The sequence below is a fragment of the Cherax quadricarinatus genome, chromosome 43, assembly GCF_038502225.1.
Source record: "Cherax quadricarinatus isolate ZL_2023a chromosome 43, ASM3850222v1, whole genome shotgun sequence".
NCBI lineage: Eukaryota > Metazoa > Arthropoda > Malacostraca > Decapoda > Parastacidae > Cherax > Cherax quadricarinatus.
In genome coordinates this window covers 26,093,379-26,114,966 of record NC_091334.1, presented here as the reverse complement: position 1 = coordinate 26,114,966, position 21,588 = coordinate 26,093,379, and the positions used below count along the sequence as shown (strand labels likewise).

Sequence of the window (21,588 nt, the reverse complement as noted above, 5' to 3'; positions counted from 1 at the left end):
CATAATAATAATACAGTGGTATCCTGAGTTTCGGCCATAATTCATTTTAGAAGGCTGTTCGAGTGCCATTACTGAACGAATTTGTTCCCATAAGGAATAATGTAAATTAGATTACTCTGTTTCAGACCCTCAAAAATACACTTACAAAAGCACTTACAACAATACACTTACACAATTGTTCGAGTTGGGAGCTGTACAAAACTCGGGGTACCACTGTATAATCTTTATTTCTACAAGTAGATAGACCTAGCTGACATCAATGACATACAGTGGACCCCCGCATAACGTTGGCATCGCATAGTGTTAAATCCGCATAGCGATACATTTTATCGCAAAAATTTTGCCTCGCATAGTGCTAAAAAATTCGCTCAACGCAATTCGTCCGAGACACGTCCATGCGGCCTGAGCCTGCCTCACTTGTTCTGCCAGTGGCATTGTTTACAAGCCAGCATCCGCGGTAACATTCAAGCATACAATCGGAACATTTCGTATTATTACAGCCTTTTTATAGTGATTTCACCTGAAAAATAAGTGACCATGGGCCCCAAGAAAGCTTCTAGTGCCAGCCCTACAGGAATAAGGGTGAGAATTACTATGGAGATGAAGAAAGAGATTAGTGCTAAGTATGAAAGTGGAGTGCATGTCTCCGAGCTGGCCAGGTTGTATAGTAAACCCCAATCAACCATTGCTTCTATTGTGTCCAAGAGAACGGCAATCAAGGAAGCTGTTCTTGCCAAAGGTTTAACTGTGCTTTCGAAACAGAGATCGCAAGTGATAGAAGATGTTGAGAGACTGTTATTGGTGTGGATAAGCGAAAAACAGATAGCAGGCGATAGCATCTCTCAAGCGATCATAAGTGAAAAGGCTAGGAAGTTGCACGAGGATTTAATTAGAAAAATACCTGCAACTAGTGGTGATGCGAGTAAATTTAAGGCCAGCAAAGGTTGGTTTGAGAGATTTAAGAGGCGTAGTGGCATACATAGTGTAATAAGGCATGGTGAGGCTGCCAGTTCGGACCAAAAAGCAGCTGAAAAATATGTGCATGAATTCAAGGAGTACATAGACAGTGAAGGACTGAAACCTGAACAAGTGTTTAATTGTGATGAAACAGACCTGTTTTGGAAGAAAATGCCAAGCAGGACCTACATTACTCAGGAGGAAAAGGCACTCCCAGGACATAAGCCTATGAAAGACAGGCTTACTCTTCTCATGTGTGCCAATGCTAGTGGTGATTGCAAAGTGAAGCCTTTATTAGTGTATCACTCTGAAACTCCCAGAGCGTTCAGGCAAAAGAATATCCTCAAGGCTAATTTGTGTGTGCTGTGGAGGGCAAACAATAAGGCATGGGTCACTAGGGACTTTTTCTATGACTGGTTACATCAAGCACTTGCCCCCACTGTGAAAAATTACCTAACTGAAAAGAAATTAGACCTTAAGTGCCTCCTGGTGTTAGACAATGCCCCTGGTCATCCTACAGACTTGGCAGAGCGACTTTGTGGGGACATGAGCTTCATTAAGGTGAAGTTTTTGCCTCCTAATACCACTCCTCTCCTGCAGCCCATGGACCAGCAGGTTATTGCAAACTTCAAAAAACTGTACACAAATGCTCTGTTTGAAAGGTGCTTTGTAGTGACCTCAGAAACTCAACTGACTCTAAGAGAGTTTTGGAGAGAGCACTTTAATATCCTCAATTGTGTAAACCTTATAGGTAAGGCTTGGGAGGGAGTGACTAAGAGGACCTTGAACTCTGCTTGGAAGAAACTGTGGCCAGAATGTGTAGACCAAAGGGATTTTTGAAGGATTTGAGGCTAACCCTGAGAATACTATGCCAGTTGAGGAATCAATTGTGGCATTGGGGAAGTCCTTGGGGTTGGAGGTTAGTGGGGAGGATGTGGAAGAGTTGGTGGAGGAGGACAATGAAGAACTAACCACTGATGAGCTGCTAGATCAACTTCAACAGCAAGAGGCCACACCTGAGGAAATTACTTTGGAGGAGGGGAGAGAGAAATTGAAGAAGTTGCCTACTTCAAAGATTAAGGAAATCTGTGCAAAGTGGCTTGAAGTGCAAACCTTCATGGATGAAAATCACCCTCAGACAGCTATTGCAAGCCATGCTGGTGACTATTACACTGACACTGTTGTGAAACACTTTAGGAAAGTCATAAAGGAACGAGAGGTACAGGCCACTATGGACAGATATGTTGTGCGACAGAGGTCCAGTGACTCTGAAGCTGGTCCTAGTGGCATTAACCCCTTCAGGGTCCAAGGCCCAAATCTGAAGTGGTGCCCCAGTGTCCAAGAATTGAAAAAAAAAAATTTGTTATTTTTTCTAATGAAATGGTAGAGAATCTTTTTGTGAATGTAATAAAACAAAAAGTACGAAATTTGATGGGAAACTGACGAAATTATGCTCTTGCGAATTTTGATGTGTCAGCGATATTTATGAATCGGCGATTTTGCCGACTTTGACTCCCATTTTAGGCCAATTACATTATTCCAGTCAACCAAATTCTTGGCTATTTCACTAACATTACTTCTATTCTATCGATTGAGCACAAGAAATCGCCAAGTCAACTGTTTCAACTACAAATTAAAGTGATCGGAAATTGTTAATTTGGCCAATTTAACACAAAGTTCAAAATATTCCAATTTCAAAATAGGGTCCAGAATAAACAATGTAGGTATTCCTGGAACTAAACTAACATTTCCTCTGTTCATTATTTACGTTTTGAGGCTTTACAAATAAATTCCATTTTGATTTTTTATTCACATAATGAATTTTTATTCACACCAAAAAAATAGAAGATCTACTGTTATGCAATACTGTAATAATTGTATAAATATCATCACCATATTTGTGAATGCATATTAGACCCACCAGCTGACGTGTATTAGACATGTGAGGTCGTTTGTTTACTCTTGAATATCGGCAAAAGTTTAACATTTCTGCTACTTTGAGCTCAGTTTCAAGCCATTTCTAGTGCTAAAACCAATCAAAATTATCTCCATTTCTGTAATATGTATTCCATTCTATCAAATGAGACCAAGAAATCGCAAATACAACTATAAAAAACCTATGAAAAAACACTGCAAAGTCGCTGTTTTAATCGAAAAATCATGATTTCAGTTTTTTTTCTCTCATTATACACAGTGTGCTGCAGGATCTGTTTTATGTGGTGCACACATACCACATAGATGTATTCTCTCATATCTAGGCCCAAATGTACCACTCACAGTTTATCAGAGTAAGCTGAGCTCATGACGTAGATCTACGGTTTGGACCCTGAACGTAAAGCCGTAGATCTATGGGATGGACCCTGAAAGGGTTAAAAGAAGAAGGGAAGCAACCCCGGAAAAGGACTTGACACCTCAAGTCCTAATGGAAGGGGATTCCCCTTCTAAACACTAAAACCATCCAGTCTCCCCTCCTCCCATCCCATCAATCATCACCAGATCTTCAATAAAGGTAAGTGTCATGTAACTGTGCATGTTTTCTTAAGTTTGTGTGTATTAAAATTAATATTTCATGTGGTAAAAAAAATTTTTTTTTTTCATACTTTTGGGTGTCTTGCAAGGATTAATTTGTTTTCCATTATTTCTTATGGAGAAAATTGATTCGCATAACGATAATTTCGCATAACATTGAGCTCTCAGGAACGGATTAATAGCGTTATGCAGGGGTCCACTGTATTTCTATACAGAAAATCCCTTGTTATGCAGGGCATTTCCTACGTATGTATTAGGTCAATTTTGTCCTAGGATGCAACCCACACCAGTGCACTAACATCCAGGTACCTATTTTACTGTTAGGTGAAGAGTGACAGCAGGTGTCTTAAGGAAACATGTCCTAATGTTTCCAGCCTAAATAAACTTTCTAATCAAGTTATAAGTAACTTGGGCCAAGGTGAACCACTGTTATATACAATTAGGTCATGGACCATGAAAGATTATTATCATGACAGATCTCACTGTGGTCCAGGATGAACCACCATTGCACCGGTTAAGTCAACTATCCCCTCTCAGATTACAAAAGAAGTCATCGGTGGTTTGCAACCCCTGGTGCTTAATGACCAGAGGTTGTTCATAACCCCTTGTGCTTAATGACTAGGAGTTGCTCAAAACCCATAATACTTAACAAGGGTCATTTAGAGCCCCTAATGTTTAAGAGCCAGGCATTGTTTACACCCACCTCTGGTGCTTAACGACCAACCTTGGTTGTTAACCTTCTTGGTGTTGCCGTCGTTCCTGGCTGCACTAGTGTGGTCGTTTGAGTGTTCCTGCACACGAGCATCCAGCAGCAGCTGCAGAAAGTCGTTGCGCCGGAGGTCATTCTCTAGCCGGTACTTCATGGTGTCTGACACCACCTGTGACATGCCCAGGGTTGTTAATGAGGTCGTTAGAGATGACTGAGCCCAATACCAGCCAGTCAACTATAAATTTTTAATAACTCTTTACTGACTGTATATAAATGAGCTTAATAACAGAACTGAATGTATATAGAGGAGCTTTATAAGAGAAATGACTGTATAGAGGAACTTTATAAGAGAGCTAACTGTATATAGAGGAGCTTTATAAGAGAACTGACTGTATATAGAGGAACATTATAAGAGAACTGACTGTATATAGAGGAACATTATAAGAGAACTGAGTGTATATAGAGGAGCTATATAAGAGAAATGACTGTATGTAGAGGAGCTATATAAGAGAAATGACTGTATGTAGAGGAGCTATATAAGAGAATTGACTGTACATTATTATCATTACTATGATCATTATTGCAATTATTACAATTATAATTGTTATCATCATTACCTTTGTGAAGAAGTGAATCGGTGTTCGGTCGATAACATTAAGGCAGAGGTACTTAGCGATCTGCGGCCAGAGGAACTGCAAGAACAGAATCGGTCGCTTCCACCGGGGCGGCGGTGTGAAAAACCGAGCGGCGGCAGCAGAGAACTCGTTCTGTAGTGCAAGAGAGGTTTTTTAGTGGACTGGTGTGCCTGTGCACTGCAAGTGATGGTGCAGAACTAGTTCTGTGGTGCGACAGAGGGTTTCTTAGTGGACTGGAGTGCCTGTGCACTGCCAGTGGTGGTGCAGAACTAGTTCTGTGGTGCAACAGAGGGTTTCTTAGTGGACTGGTGTGCCTGTGCACTGCCAGTGGTGGTGCAGAACTGGTTCTGCAGTGCAAGAGAGGGTTTCTTAGTGGACTGGTGTGCCTGTGCACTGCCAGTGGTGGTGCAGAACTGGTTCTGCAGTGCAAGAGAGGGTTTCTTAGTGGACTGGTGTGCCTGTGCACTGCCAGTGGTGGTGCAGAACTAGTTCTGTGGTGCAACAGAGGGTTTCTTAGTGGACTGGTGTGTCTGTGCACTGCCAGTGATGGTGCAGAACTAGTTTGGTGGTGCAAGAGAGGGTTTCTTAGTGGACTGGTGTGCCTGTGCACTGCCAGTAATGGTGCAGAACTAGTTCTGTGGTGGAAGAGAGGGTTTCTTAGTGGCCTGGTGTGCCTGTGTACTGCCAGTAATGGTGCAGAGCTAGTTCTATGGTGCAAGAGAGGGTTCCTTAGTGGACTGATGTGTCTGTGTACTGCCAGTAATGGTGCAAAACTAGTTCTATGGTGCAAGAGAGGGTTTCTTAGTGGACTGGTGTGCCTGTAACATGCCAGTAATGGTTCAGAACTAGTTCTGTGGTGCAAGAGAGGGTTTCCTAGTGGACTGGTGTGCCTGTGCACTGCCAGTGATGGTGCAGAACTAGCTCTGCAGTGCAAGAGAGGGTTTCTTAGTGGACTGGTGTGCCTATGCACTGCCAGTGATGGTGCAGAACTGGTTCTGCAGTGCAAGAGAGGGTTTCTTAGTGGACTGGTGTGTCTGTGCACTGCCAGTGATGGTGCAGAACTAGTTCTGTGGTGCAAGAGAGGGTTTCTTAGTGGACTGGTGTGCCTGTGCACTGCCAGTGATGGTGCAGAACTAGTTCTGCAGTGCAAGAGAGGGTTTCTAAGTGGACTGGTGTGCCTGTGCACTGCCAGTGATGGTGCAGAACTAGTTCTATGGTGCAAGAGAGGGTTTCTTAGTGGACTGGTGTGCCTGTGCACTGCCAGTGATGGTGCAGAACTAGTTCTGTGGTGCAAGAGAGGGTTTCTTAGTGGACTGGTGTGCCTGTGCACTGCCAGTGATGGTGCAGAACTAGTTCTGTGGTGCAAGAGAGGGTTTCTTAGTGGACTGGTGTGCCTGTGCACTGCCAGTGATGGTGCAGAACTAGTTCTATGGTGCAAGAGAGGGTTTCTTAGTGGACTGGTGTGCCTGTGCACTGCCAGTGGTGGTGCAGAACTAGTTCTGTGGTGCAAGAGAGGGTTTCTTAGTGGACTGGTGTGCCTGTGCACTGCCAGTGGTGATGCAGAAATAGTTCTGTGGTGCAAGAGAGGGTTTCTTAGTGGACTGGTGTGCCTGTGCACTGCCAGTGGTGGTGCAGAACTAGTTCTGTGGTGCAAGAGAGGGTTTCTTAGTGGACTGGTGTGCCTGTGCACTGCCAGTGGTGGTGCAGAACTAGTTCTGTGGTGCAAGAGAGGGTTTCTTAGTGGACTGGTGTGCCTGTGCACTGCCAGTGGTGGTGCAGAACTAGTTCTGTGCACTGGTGCAAGAGAGGGTTTCTTAGTGGACTGGTGTGCCTGTGCACTGCCAGTGGTGGTGCAGAACTAGTTCTGTGGTGCAAGAGAGGGTTTCTGCAGTGCAAGAGAGGGTTTCTTAGTGGACTGGTGTGTCTGTGCACTGCCAGTGATGGTGCAGAACTAGTTCTGTGGTACACTGGTGTGCTTGCGCACTGCCAGTGGTGGTGCAGAACTAGTTCTGTGGTGCAAGAGAGGGTTTCTTAGTGGACTGGTGTGCCTGTGCACTGCCAGTGGTGGTGCAGAACTAGTTCTGTGGTGCAAGAGAGGGTTTCGTAGTGGACTGGTGTGCCTGTGCACTGCCAGTGGTGGTGCAGAAGGGTTTCTAGTTCTGTGGTGATGGTACAAGAGAGGGTTTCTTAGTGGACTGGTGTGCCTGTGCACTGCCAGTGGTGGTGCAGAACTAGTTCTGCAGTGCAAGAGAGGGTTTCTTAGTGGACTGGTGTGTCTGTGCACTGCCAGTGATGGTGCAGAACTAGTTCTGTGGTACAAGAGAGGGTTTCTTAGTGGACTGGTGTGCCTGTGCACTGCCAGTGATGGTGCAGAACTAGTTCTGTGGTACAAGAGAGGGTTTCTTAGTGGACTGGTGTGTCTGTGCACTGCCAGTGATGGTGCAAGAGAGGGTTTCTTAGTGGACTGGTGTGTCTGTGCACTGCCAGTGATGGTGCAGAACTAGTTCTGTGGTACAAGAGAGGGTTTCTTAGTGGACTGGTGTGCCTGTGCACTGCCAGTGGTGCAGAACTGCAGAAGTGTTTCTAGTTCTGTGGTACAAGAGAGGGTTTCTTAGTGGACTGGTGTGCCTGTGCACTGCCAGTGATGGTGCAGAACTAGTTCTGTGGTACAAGAGAGGGTTTCTTAGTGGACTGGTGTGCCTGTGCACTGCCAGTGGTGGTGCAGAACTAGTTCTGTGGTGCAAGAGAGGGTTTCTTAGTGGACTGGTGTGCCTGTGCACTGCCAGTGATGGTGCAGAACTAGTTCTGTGGTACAAGAGAGGGTTTCTTAGTGGACTGGTGTGCCTGTGCACTGCCAGTGATGGTGCAGAACTAGTTCTGTGGTACAAGAGAGGGTTTCTTAGTGGACTGGTGTGCCTGTGCACTGCCAGTGATGGTGCTAGTTCTGTGGTACAAGAGAGGGTTTCTTAGTGGACTGGTGTGCCTGTGCAGAACTAGTTCTGTGGTACAAGAGAGGGTTTCTTAGTGGACTGGTGTGTCTGTGCACTGCCAGTGATGGTGCAGAACTAGTTCTATGGTGCAAGGGAGGGTTTCTTAGTGGACTGGTGTGCCTGTGCACTGCCAGTGATGGTGCAGAACTAGTTCTATGGTGCAAGAGAGGGTTTCTTAGTGGACTGGTGTGCCTGTGCACTGCCAGTGGTGGTGCAGAAATAGTTCTGCAGTGCAAGAGAGGGTTTCTTAGCAGACCGGTGTGCCTGCACCACAGAACTAGTTCTGTGGTGAGGAAATCTTTTTATGCACTGGTTTCATGTTACAGCCTCTCCTCTCTTAACGACAGAGTTCTGTTCCTAAGACCACGTTGGTAAACAAATTCGTCACTAAGTGAGGAGCATACTATAATGGTAGTGAGTTTGTGTCAACCATCTTTGATATTGTTTTAATGTCACCTTTGTACCATTTATAACATTTCTGGTATATTTTTAAATGTTTATACAGTAGTGTACTGTATATTGTAATAAACAGAATAGAGGAAATCTGCTCTAACATATATCATTTAGGTATGAATAGTGGTCAAAGAGCTCGTCGTATGTCCGAGTCGTCGGTAAACGAGTACATCGCTAAGTGAGGAGAGGCTGTTCCTTGAACCTAACTGCTGGTTTCTTGAACCTAAATATTTGAATACTGAACTTAATTATGTATGTTGAACCAAATTATCTGTTTATTAAAGTTAATTAACCTACACTGAAGATAATTATCTTAGCCTTGAAGGGGGCAAGAGCTGCGTGGTGACCTAACTCACGTTAGTGTTGTTGAGGGAGTCGCTGTTGACGCCAAAAGCAATACTAGCGATGGTGTCCATGGTGAACATGCCGAACACTTCCTTCATCTCAAACACTGATGACCTGCAGTGGGATGGAACACAGTTATGAAGACCTGCAGTGGGATGGAAAACAGTTATGGGGACGTGCAGTGGGATGGAACACAGTTACAGAGACATGCAGGGGGATGGAACACAGGTATGGGGACGTGCAGTGGGACAGAACACAGTTATGGGGATGTGCAGTGGGACGGAACACAGTTATGGGGATGTGCAGTGGGACGGAACACAGTTATGGGGATCTGTAGTGGTCCAAAACACAGTTATGAGGGAAATGTCTTGAAAAACCACTTGGCGTACACACAATGTACGCATCCCAGGCCAGACCAGACAATACTCTGGTGCCCAGCCAAGCCTGGTGTTTGTTCCAGAGCAACTGCTGATTAGCTATTCATCTCTTTTCCCACACACAGTGGTGGACCTGCATTTATAGGTTGGTGAAGCTTGACCTGTCATGGGGTCACCATGGCAACCAGCAACAATAGGCCTACATCATACTTTAATAACCTTTTAATTTTTATTTTTATTATTGTTTTGTATTGAATTACACTATATGAATATTATTATTTAAAAAACCCTTCTCATACAGCAGACCCCAAATTTTTAAGCAAAGTGGACTTAAGTGGCTTCTGAGGCCTCTCTGGGATTAGGGCCCCTCTGGGATTAGGGCCCCTCTGGGATTAGGGCCCCTCTGGGATTAGGGCCCCTCTGGGATTAGGGCCCCTCTGGGATTAGGGCCCCTCTGGGATTAGGGCCCCTCTGGGATTAGGGCCCCTCTGGGATTAGGGTCCCTCTGGGATTAGGGTCCCTCAAGCTTCAGCTTAATTAGTTTGATAGTAGGTCCGCCCTGACCCCACATAATGACCAGTTATTCCATTGTTCCACAAAACTGATGATCACTGAATCAGAAACAATACGTCATACTTTTGTAACTGTACCATTTGTTCATTAACTACCTCTCTTATTGTTCCACTATTTCTATTTAATTGCATCAGTAGGCCAGATTAATAGTCTATCTCTAAATCGTAACATTAGTCGACCATGAAATGTGTCACACAATCGTTGTCCGTATTTTGTGCCTAACAATGTTCTAACAATGTTCTAACAATGTTCTAACAGGAGAACTGTTTTATTTTAATATAGTTAGTATGTGTGTTTGTTTGAACATGACAGAACAAGTCAGATGTGTTTGAACATGACAGAACAAGTCAGATGTGTTTGAACATGACAGAACAAGTCAGATGTGTTTGAACATGACAGAACAAGTGATTGTATATAGAGGAACTTTATAAGAGAACTGACTGTATATAAAGGAACTTTATAAGAGAACTGACTGTATATAAAGGAACTTTATAAGAGAACTGACTGTATATAAAGGAACTTTATAAGAGAACTGACTGTATATAAAGGAACTTAATAAGAGAGGTGACTGTATATAGAGGAACTTTGTAAGAGAGGTGACTGTATATAGAGGAACTTTGTAAGAGAGGTGACTGTATATAGAGGAACTTTGTAAGAGAGGTGACTGTATATAGAGGAACTTTGTAAGAGAGGTGACTGTATATAGAGGAACTTTGTAAGAGAAGTGACTGTATATAGAGGAACTTTATAAGAGAACTGACTGTATATAAAGGAACTTTATAAGAGAACTGACTGTATATAAAGGAACTTTATAAGAGAACTGACTGTATATAAAGGAACTTTATAAGAGAACTGACTGTATATAAAGGAACTTTATAAGAGAACTGACTGTATATAGAGGAACTTAATAAGAGAACTGACTGTATATAAAGGAACTTTATAAGAGAACTGACTGTATATAGAGGAACTTAATAAGAGAACTGACTGTATATAAAGGAACTTTATAAGAGAACTGACTGTATATAAAGGAACTTTATATGAGAACTGACTGTATATAAAGGAACTTTATAAGAGAACTGACTGTATATAAAGGAACTTTATAAGAGAACTGACTGTATATAAAGGAACTTTATAAGAGAACTGACTGTATATAAAGGAACTTAATAAGAGAACTGACTGTATATAAAGGAACTTTATAAGAGAACTGACTGTATATAGGGGACCTTAATAAGAGAACTGACTGTATATAAAGGAACTTTATAAGAGAACTGACTGTATATAGGGGACCTTAATAAGAGAACTGACTGTATATAAAGGAACTTTATAAGAGAACTGACTGTATATAAAGGAACTTCATAAGAGAACTGACTGTATATAAAGAAACTTTATAAGAGAACTGACTGTATATAAAGGAACTTTATAAGAGAACTGACTGTATATAAAGGAACTTTATAAGAGAACTGACTGTATATAAAGGAACTTTATAAGAGAACTGACTGTATATAAAGGAACTTTATAAGAGAACTGACTGTATATAAAGGAACTTTATAAGAGAACTGACTGTATATAAAGGAACTTTATAAGAGAACTGACTGTATATAAAGGAACTTCATAAGAGAACTGACTGTATATAGGGGACCTTAATAAGAGAACTGACTGTATATAAAGGAACTTTATAAGAGAACTGACTGTATATACATAAACTTTATAAAGTGAGTGTATACAGAGGTGTACAGTAGAGCAGTAAACCTTGAGGGACTCACCCCATGTCAACGTGCTTGTGGCAGTAGGTCAGCAGGTTGTTTGCACACACCTTGACCAATGCCAAGGTCTGCTTGACCTTGCCAGAGCTGAAGGTTGGGGTCATCACTGACCTTACTGCCTTCCACATGCTGCCTTTCAACCCCAGCAGCATGTGATCCATCACTGGTTCATTGAACCGCACGAAACTGCAACCAGAACCACCATTAACAACCCTAAACAACCATCAACAATCTTAATAATAATAATTATATTTATACAGTGGTACCTTGGGATACCAGCTTAATTCGTTCCAGAAGGCTGTTCAAGTGCCGATACCAAACGAATTTGTTCCCATAAGGAATAATATAAATTAGATTAATCCATTTCAGACCCCCAAAAACACACTTACAAAAGCACTTACATAAATGTTTGAGTTTTGAGCTGTTTGTATCCCGAGGTACCACTGTATATATATATACATGTTTTTTTTTTTTTTTTTATTATCACACTGGCCGATTCCCACCAAAGCAGGGTGGCCCGAAAAAGAAAAACTTTCACCATCATTCACTCCATCACTGTCTTGCCAGAAGGGTGCTTTACACTACAGTTTTTAAACTGCAACATTAACACCCCTCCTTCAGAGTGCAGGCACTGTACTTCCCATCTCCAGGACTCAAGTCCGGCCTGCCGGTTTCCCTGAATCCCTTCATAAATGTTACTTTGCTCACACTCCAACAGCACGTCAAGTATTAAAAACCATTTGTCTCCATTCACTCCTATCAAACACGCTCACGCATGCCTGCTGGAAGTCCAAGCCCCTCGCACACAAAACCTCCTTTACCCCCTCCCTCCAACCTTTCCTAGGCCGACCCCTACCCCGCCTTCCTTCCACTACAGACTGATACACTCTTGAAGTCATTCTGTTTCGCTCCATTCTCTCTACATGTCCGAACCACCTCAACAACCCTTCCTCAGCCCTGTGGACAACAGTTTTGGTAATCCCGCACCTCCTCCTAACTTCCAAACTACGAATTCTCTGCATTATATTCACACCACACATTGCCCTCAGACATGACATCTCCACTGCCTCCAGCCTTCTCCTTGCTGCAACATTCATCACCCATGCTTCACACCCATATAAGAGCGTTGGTAAAACTATACTCTCATACATTCCCCTCTTTGCCTCCAAGGACAAAGTTCTTTGTCTCCACAGACTCCTAAGTACACCACTCACTCTTTTTCCCTCATCAATTCTATGATTCACCTCATCTTTCATAGACCCATCTGCTGACACGTCCACTCCCAAATATCTGAATATGTTCACCTCCTCCATACTCTCTCCCTCCAATCTGATATTCAATCTTTCATCACCTAATCTTTTTGTTATCCTCATAACCTTACTCTTTCCTGTATTCACCTTTAATTTTCTTCTTTTGCACACCCTACCAAATTCATCCACCAATCTCTGCAACTTCTCTTCAGAATCTCCCAAGAGCACAGTGTCATCAGCAAAGAGCAGCTGTGACAACTCCCACTTTGTGTGTGATTCTTTATCTTTTAACTCCACGCCTCTTGCCAAGACCCTCGCATTTACTTCTCTTACAACCCCATCTATAAATATATTAAACAACCACGGTGACATCACACATCCTTGTCTAAGGCCTACTTTTACTGGGAAAAAATTTCCCTCTTTCCTACATACTCTAACTTGAGCCTCACTATCCTCGTAAAAACTCTTCACTGCTTTCAGTAACCTACCTCCTACACCATACACTTGCAACATCTGCCACATTGCCCCCCTATCCACCCTGTCATATGCCTTTTCCAAATCCATAAATGCCACAAAGACCTCTTTAGCCTTATCTAAATACTGTTCACTTATATGTTTCACTGTAAACACCTGGTCCACACGCCCCCTACCTTTCCTAAAGCCTCCTTGTTCATCTGCTATCCTGTTCTCCGTCTTACTCTTAATTCTTTCAATAATAACTCTACCATACACTTTACCAGGTATACTCAACAGACTTATCCCCCTATAATTTTTGCACTCTCTTTTATCCCCTTTGCCTTTATACAAAGGAACTATGCATGCTCTCTGCCAATCCCTAGGTACCTTATATATATATACATATATATATATATATACATGTATATATATATATACACACACACATATATATATATATATATATATATATATATATATATATATATATATATATATATATATATATATATATATATATATATATATATTATTATTATTAACACACTGGCCGACTCCCACCAAGGCAGGGTGGCCCGAAAAAGAAAAACTTTCACCATCATTCACTCCATCACTGTCTTGCCAGAAGGGTGCTTTACACTACAGTTTTTAAACTGCAACATTAACACCCCTCCATTATATATATATATATATATATATATATATATATATATATATATATATATATATATATATATATATATATATATATATCTTTCTTTCTTTCAACATACCAGCCGTATCCCACCGAGGCAGGGTGGCTCAAAAGAAAAAACTAAAGTTTCTCTTTTTAAATTTAGTAATATATACAGGAGAAGGGGTTACTAGCCCCTTGCTCCCGGCATTTTAGTCGCCTCTTACAACACGCATGGCTTACGGAGGAAGAATTCTGTTCCACTTCCCCATGGAGGATATATATATATATATATATATATATATATATATATATATATATATATATATATATATATATATATATATATATGTATAATGTTGTACTGAATAGGTAAAATTGGTCATTTAGCAAGAACTCATTTAAAATTAAGTTCTTTCAAAAATTTTCCCTTATAGATTTAAAGATATATTTTTTCATTTATGTTAATTTAAAAATTAATAATTTTGTACCAAAAGAACCTTAGAAAACTTACCTAACCTTATTATAACAAGTGCAATTTAATTTAGCCTAATCCAACTAAATATATTTTAGATAAGTTTATAATAATTCAATAATAAACAAACATAATGAAATACAATTTTTCATTAGGTTCAGAATGATTTTTATGAAATTAATGCATACACAAATTTTCACTTGCCTTAGGCAAGAAGAACATTGTCGTTTAAGCCACAATCACAAGTTTTACCTATTCGGCATAATATATATATATGTGAGGTACTACCGTCCTGCCAAGTGAGTGTAAAACGAAAGCCTGTAATTGTTTTACATGATGGTAGGACTGCTGGTGTCCTTTTTTCTGTCTCATGAACATGCAAGATTTCAGGTATGTCTTGCTACTTCTACTTACACTTAGGTCACACTACACATACATGTACAAGCATATACAGTGGACCCCCGGTTAACGATATTTTTTCACTCCAGAAGTATGTTCAGGTGCCAATGCTGACTGAATTTGTTCCCATAAGAAATATTGTGAAGTAGATTAGTCCATTTCAGACCCCCAAACATACACGTACAAACGCACTTACATAAATACACTTACATAATTGGTCGCATTCGGAGGTAATCGTTAACCGGGGGTCCACTGTATATACACACCCCTCTGGGTTTTCTTCTATTTTGTTACTAGTTCTTGTTCTTGTTTATTTCCTGTTATCTCCATGGGGAAGTGGAACAGAATTCTTCCACCGTAAGCCATGCGTGTTGTAAGAGGCGACTAAAATGCCGGGAGCAAGGGGCTAGTAACCCGTTCTCCTGTATATATTACTAAATTTAACCCTTAAACAGTCCAAACGCATATATACGTTGACGCGTGTAGCGCCCCAAACGTATATATACGTTTTATTTTTCATTCGTTCAAAATTAGTGCGATAGGCCTGAGTCGCCTAGACATGAGAGAATGAGTGTGCGCAGTATACAAAAAATCTGGGACGCCTGGGTACCACATGGTAGGACCAGTTACATTCAGCTCCATCCTGGGTCAACATCATGGCACATCTTCTTGAATCACTCACGCCTCATCGTATTAACACTCTACTATTCAAGGAAAGTGATAGAGATCGTGAGTTTAGTGGATATGACAACAATGGGGCCAGTAATATTCAAGGAATTAGTGAAAATATCGACGATAACCCAGATGACCAACAGCCCATCACCTCTGGGGTAGCGACACCTGTCCTAGGGCCAAGCACCTCTGGGGTAGCCAGTGTGGCCACATCAGACCCTAGGCCAAGCACTTCTGGGGTGGCCAGTGTGGCCACAGAAGACCCTGGGCCAAGCACCTCTGGAGTGGCAAGTGTTACCCATAGGCAACTTCGCAAGAGGAAACTATCATTTTCCCAGTGTTTTAGTAGTGATAGTGAAAGTGATATAAGTGATGATGAGATTGATTTTATGCCAATTGAGGATTTGTCTAGTGATAGTGACATTCATTATTCACCAGTGAAACGTACTTTTAGGCGTCGTTATCTATGTTCAGGCAGTGTGCCATATGCAATCCCCAAGGGTCGTGGCAGGTCACGATCCAAAACCCCGGCCAATGATAGTGAAAGTGATCATGAAGGGGAGTATGCAGGGATGGAGGAAGTAGTGGTGGGTGGCATGGTGCCTGGACCACATGACGCAGTGGGTGGACAGACAAAGGACTGCCCGGCACCCCTCAACCATGTGCTGCCTCCACTCCTCTCCCTCCTCCTCCTGCCCCCCCTCGCCCCATGCCACAGGTCCACCCTGCACCATGTGATCGTGAGTGGAACTGGACATAAAAGTATATTCGTGCCACAGCCTTGTGATTTTGATGCTAGTGGAAGTGGTATCCAACCAGAATGTCCCATAACAAATGAGTCTACAGAGTTAGACTATTTCCAATTGTACTTTGACGAGCCTATAATGAACTTGATAGTGACTCAGACAAACATTACCAATATGTCATGAACAACACAACAGAGGTTGGAGAATCATCACGGCTGCACAGGTGGAAAGACACAGCAGTGGCTGAAATGTATTTATTCCTTGCCGCTGTCATGCTTATGCCACATATCTATAAGAACAATATACGTAATTACTGGTCTACAGACCACTTCATCAGTACTCCAGTTTCAGTGGACTATACGAACAACATGCAACTAGTTGACAAGTATGACATGATGATAGGGTTTGTTGACTGTGTGCGTAGGAGTCGCAAGTGGTATATAAAACTGTTTTTTCACCTTGTAGACATTGCAGTGCTCAATGCTTTCAATATGTATGAAGTAAAGACTGGAAAACGACAATGTTTTGCAGATTTCTCTCTGAATCTCATCAAACAGATAGCAAGAAAGTATGGTACCACACCTGTACCTTCCCCTCAACAGCGACCTGTCACACCACAACCTGTCCCCCAACCACAGCCAGTGGGGGAAGTGCCAGACCGAATCACTCCTGTCACTATCTGGTACCAATACCACCTACCCAAAAGAAGAAGAATGCCCAGAAAAAGTGTATTGTGTGTGCTACCACCAAAAAACGACCCCAACAGCGGAAGGACACACGATTCATGTGTCACCAGTGTGGGGTGGCACTCTGTATGAATCCATGCTTCATGGAGTATCATACAATTGTGGAGTTCTAGAAACATAAGTGGGACATGTAAATACTTGTATATAGTTGTAGATAATAATGTATGATTCAGCCAGGTGTGCAAAATCACCTGTCAGTGTGTACATGTGTGTGTATGACAATATGATAAAAATTTTGTATGTAATATTGGTGTATAAACAAAAATTGGCATTGATATCAAATGACTTACTATGAAACATAATTATCATATCATGAAAACCAAGAATATGAAAAAAAATGGAAGAAAACGGTAAATATGTTGAATTTGTGCAAGCAGCAGTGCTCCATGTTGCCGTCAGGTGATCGCCAAGTGCCAACTTCGCGGCCTCATACCTCGGTAAGTACTGACCCTATTTTTTTTTATACTAAAACACTTTAAAAAATGTGCTCTTTTTTTCTATATAATTTTTTTTTTTTTTCAAAATATTCGGGGCGCTGCGCGAGTGAACGTATATATATGTTTTGACCATTTAAGGGTTAAAAGGAGAAACTTTAGTTTTTTATTTTGGGCCACCCACCTCAGTGGGATACGGCTGGTACGTTGAAAGAAGAAGATATATATTTATATACATATATATATATATGTGTATATATATATATATATATATATATATATATATATATATATATATATATATATATATATATATATATACATATATATATATATATATATATATATATATATATATATATATATATATATATATATATATATATATATATATACATACATATATATATATATATATATATATATATATATATATATATATATATATATATATATATATATATATATACTGTATATATATATATATATATATATATATATATATATATATATATATATATATATATATATATACATGTATATATATATACATTTATGAAGGGATTCAGGGAAACCGGCAGGCCGGACTTGAGTCCTGGAGATGGGAAGTACAGTGCCTGCACTCTGAAGGAGGGGTGTTAATGTTGCAGTTTAAAAACTGTAGTGTAAAGCACCCTTCTGGCAAGACAGTGATGGAGTGAATGATGGTGAAAGTTTTTCTTTTTCGGGCCACCCTGCCTTGGTGGGAATCGGCCGGTGTGATAATAAAAAATATATATATATATATATATATATATTTAATATATATATATATATATATATATATATATATATATATATATATATACAGTGGACCCCCGGTTAACGATATTTTTTCATTCCAGAAGTATGTTCAGGTGCCAGTACTGACCGAATTTGTTCCCACAAGCAATATTGTGAAGTAGATTAGTCCATTTCAGACCCCCAAACATACACGTACAAACGCACTTACATAAATACACTTACATAATTGGTCGCATTGGGAGGTGATCATTATGTGGGGGTCCACTGTATGTATATATATATATATATATATATATATATATATATATATATATATGTATGTATATATATATATATATATATATATATATATATATATATATATATATATATGCACAATACCATGACTGGAACAATACACAAATAACTCGCACAGAGAAGAGAGGAGCTTAAGACGACATATTGATCAGACTTGGACCATTTACAAAGTCACACTAACAAAAAGGAGAGCAGGAGGGAGTACAGTAGGGCCCCGCTTTACAGCGTTTTGCTTTACGGCGTTCCGCTAATACGGTCATTTCAAATTATGACCAAAGCTCTCTATATGGCTCCCCCCACCTGACTTTCTAATATGGTCACCACGCCCCACCCGGTTTGTTTACATTCTCAGTGAGCTCCGTAAGCACTATGTCTCTCCACTGTGTCTGGAAACTCCAAAATTTCAAGTGTTTTTAAAAGTTATTTCATATTTTATACATACTCTGATAATTATACTTATGTATACCTGTACCTAAATAAACTTACACACTATGCTGGTGTGCAGATACACATTAAAATCATTAAAATCCATTGTCAGCAGGAATATAATTGAATCATGTTTCATAAAAAGCAGTTTTGAAAATAATATGAATATTTCATGTGGTTTATATAAATTAGATTTTTTTATAATTAATAGAACTAATGTACAACTTAAACTATGATAAATTTCTTTAGTAATAAGTAGTCAGTAATCCATTAAATTAAGTCGGCCCATGATGCCTAGGCATGATAGAGGCTCTTTGCACTGCAACTCATTATTTTAAATACATAATCTGCAAAGAAATAAAATTTTGAATTTGAATTTGAATTTGAATAAGAGTGTCTTATGTCTTGAGACGCTGTATTAGTAATGATAATAATAATACTCAAAAACAATCACCGAGTCTCATTAAATGTCGTATATTACGTTAATACAGGTACCATCCGACTTACGACCGAGCTTGGTTCCAACCAACCAGTCGTAAGTCAAAATGGACATAATTCGAACCTTACTACTGAATATCAACATCACATTTCTGTAATGACTTTATTTTATTGTTTTATTTTGGTATTTCATCTTTTACTTTACTTTTTATGCTGTTAGTATTGTATTGTATACTGTAAGGTTTAGGATAAACACTGTGTACAACACAAGCAGTTGTTTATTTCCCAGAAATTTGGCATAAAAAACACGGTCGTAAGTCAAGTGGTCGTATGTAGAGCAGGTCGTAAGTCAGATGGTAGGTGTATATACATTTTCATTAATCCATCTATGACATTTTTTTCAAAATTATATAATAAATAAGATACATAACATATAAAGATGATAAATACACCCCACAGTAGAATAAATAAACATAAATATGAGATGTGGTAGCCAGACAACTTGTATGAGTGACGGCAAGAATAACGTTTTCTCTAGTCCAACATAAGAGAAAATGTGTTACTAGGGTAACTGTAGAAAATTACTCCTTTCATATGCCTTCACTCAGAGTGTCATTTCTTCTAAAAATGGTGTTACAAGAGAATGGGAGTGTTCCTCTTTATTTATTCTACCGTATCGATGTAGAGACAACTTGTACACAATGTAACTTGTACACAAACCAGATGTGTTCGCCTGGTTTGTTTACAAAACTTGCGTTTGCCTGGTTTGTTTACATAACTCCATGCCTATCCTCTCTCATGTACTCATTCTCTCCCTCTCTCATTTATTTGTTTAATCTCATTTATTCACCTCTGATGCTACATTAAGACTACAAATATTTTAAGGTAAGTAATGAGTGAACTGTATGTGTATTTTATCGCTCTGTGATGCTTAAATATCACAGAATATTATGTGTGGGTAGGTTGGCCTTGTATGGTAGCCCGGCTGACTACCATACATACCACACTTGATTTTTTACAATAAATAAATAGATGAAAGATTGGATATCAGATTGGAGGGAGAGAGTATGGAGGAGGTGAATGTATTCAGATATTTGGGAGTGGACGTGTCAGTGGATGGGTCTATGAAAGATGAGGTGAATCATAGAATTGATGAGGGGAAAAGGGTGAGCGGTGCACTTAGGAGTCTGTGGAGACAAAGAACTTTGTCCTTGGAGGCAAAGAAGGGAATGTATGAGAGTATAGTTTTACCAATGCTCTTATATGGGTGTGAAGCATGGGTGATGAATGTTGCAGCGAGGAGAAGGCTGGAGGCAGTGGAGATGTCATGTCTGAGAGCAATGTGTGGTGTGAATATAATGCAGAAAATTTGTAGTCTGGAAGTTAGGAGGAGGTGCAGGATTGCCAAAACTGTTGTCCAGAGGGCTGAGGAAGGGTTGTTGAGGTGGTTTGGACATGTAGAGAGAATGAGGCAAAACAGAATGACTTCAAGAGTGTATCAATCTGTAGTGGAAGGAAGGCGGGGTAGGGGTCGGCCTAGGAAAGGCTGGAGGGAGGGGGTAAAGGAGGTTTTGTGTGCGAGGGGCTTGGACTTCCAGCGGGCATGCGTGAGCGTGTTTGATAGTTTACCTGGAGTTTACCTGGAGAGAGTTCCGGGGGTCAACGCCCCCGCGGCCCGGTCTGAGACCAGGCCTCCTGGTGGATCAGAGCCTGATCAACCAGGCTGTTGCTGCTGGCTGCACGCAAACCAACATACGAGCCACAGCCCGGCTGATCCGGAACTGACTTTAGGTGCTTGTCCAGTGCCAGCTTGAAGACTGCCAGGGGTCTGTTGGTAATCCCCCTTATGTGTGCTGGGAGGCAGTTGAACAGTCTCGGGCCCCTGACACTTATTGTATGGTCTCTTAACGTGCTAGTGACACCCCTGCTTTTCATTGGGGGGATGGTGCATCGTCTGCCAAGTCTTTTGCTTTCGTAGTGGGTGATTTTCGTGTGCAAGTTCGGTACTAGTCCCTCTAGGATTTTCCAGGTGTATATAATCATGTATCTCTCCCTCCTGCGTTCCAGGGAATACAGGTTTAGGAACCTCAAGCGCTCCCAATAATTGAGGTGTTTTATCTCCGTTATGCGCGCCGTGAAAGTTCTCTGTACATTTTCTAGGTCGGCAATTTCACCTGCCTTGAAAGGTGCTGTTAGTGTGCAGCAATATTCCAGCCTAGATAGAACAAGTGACCTGAAGAGTGTCATCATGGGCTTGGCCTCCCTAGTTTTGAAGGTTCTCATTATCCATCCTGTCATTTTTCTAGCAGATGCGATTGATACAATGTTATGGTCCTTGAAGGTGAGATCCTCCGACATGATCACTCCCAGGTCTTTGACGTTGGTGTTTCGCTCTATTTTGTGGCCAGAATTTGTTTTGTACTCTGATGAAGATTTAATTTCCTCATGTTTACCATATCTGA

The 21,588-nt window shown here is 40.8% G+C and overlaps 1 protein-coding gene across 2 annotated transcripts in view; it reads right to left on the bottom strand.

The window, feature by feature from the left end:
* Nucleotides 1-21,588, bottom strand: part of LOC128694097 (probable cytochrome P450 6a13) — an 85,330-nt gene that overhangs the window by 19,106 nt on the left and 44,636 nt on the right. For both annotated transcript variants that reach the window (XM_070093763.1, XM_070093762.1), the window contains exons 3-6: nt 11,332-11,517; nt 8,630-8,732; nt 4,813-4,962; nt 4,211-4,364 (exon numbers count right to left, since the gene is read on the bottom strand). In XM_070093763.1, coding sequence (XP_069949864.1) covers nt 4,211-4,364; nt 4,813-4,962; nt 8,630-8,732; nt 11,332-11,517 — 593 coding nt within the window. The remainder of the gene's footprint in view (nt 1-4,210; nt 4,365-4,812; nt 4,963-8,629; nt 8,733-11,331; nt 11,518-21,588) is intronic.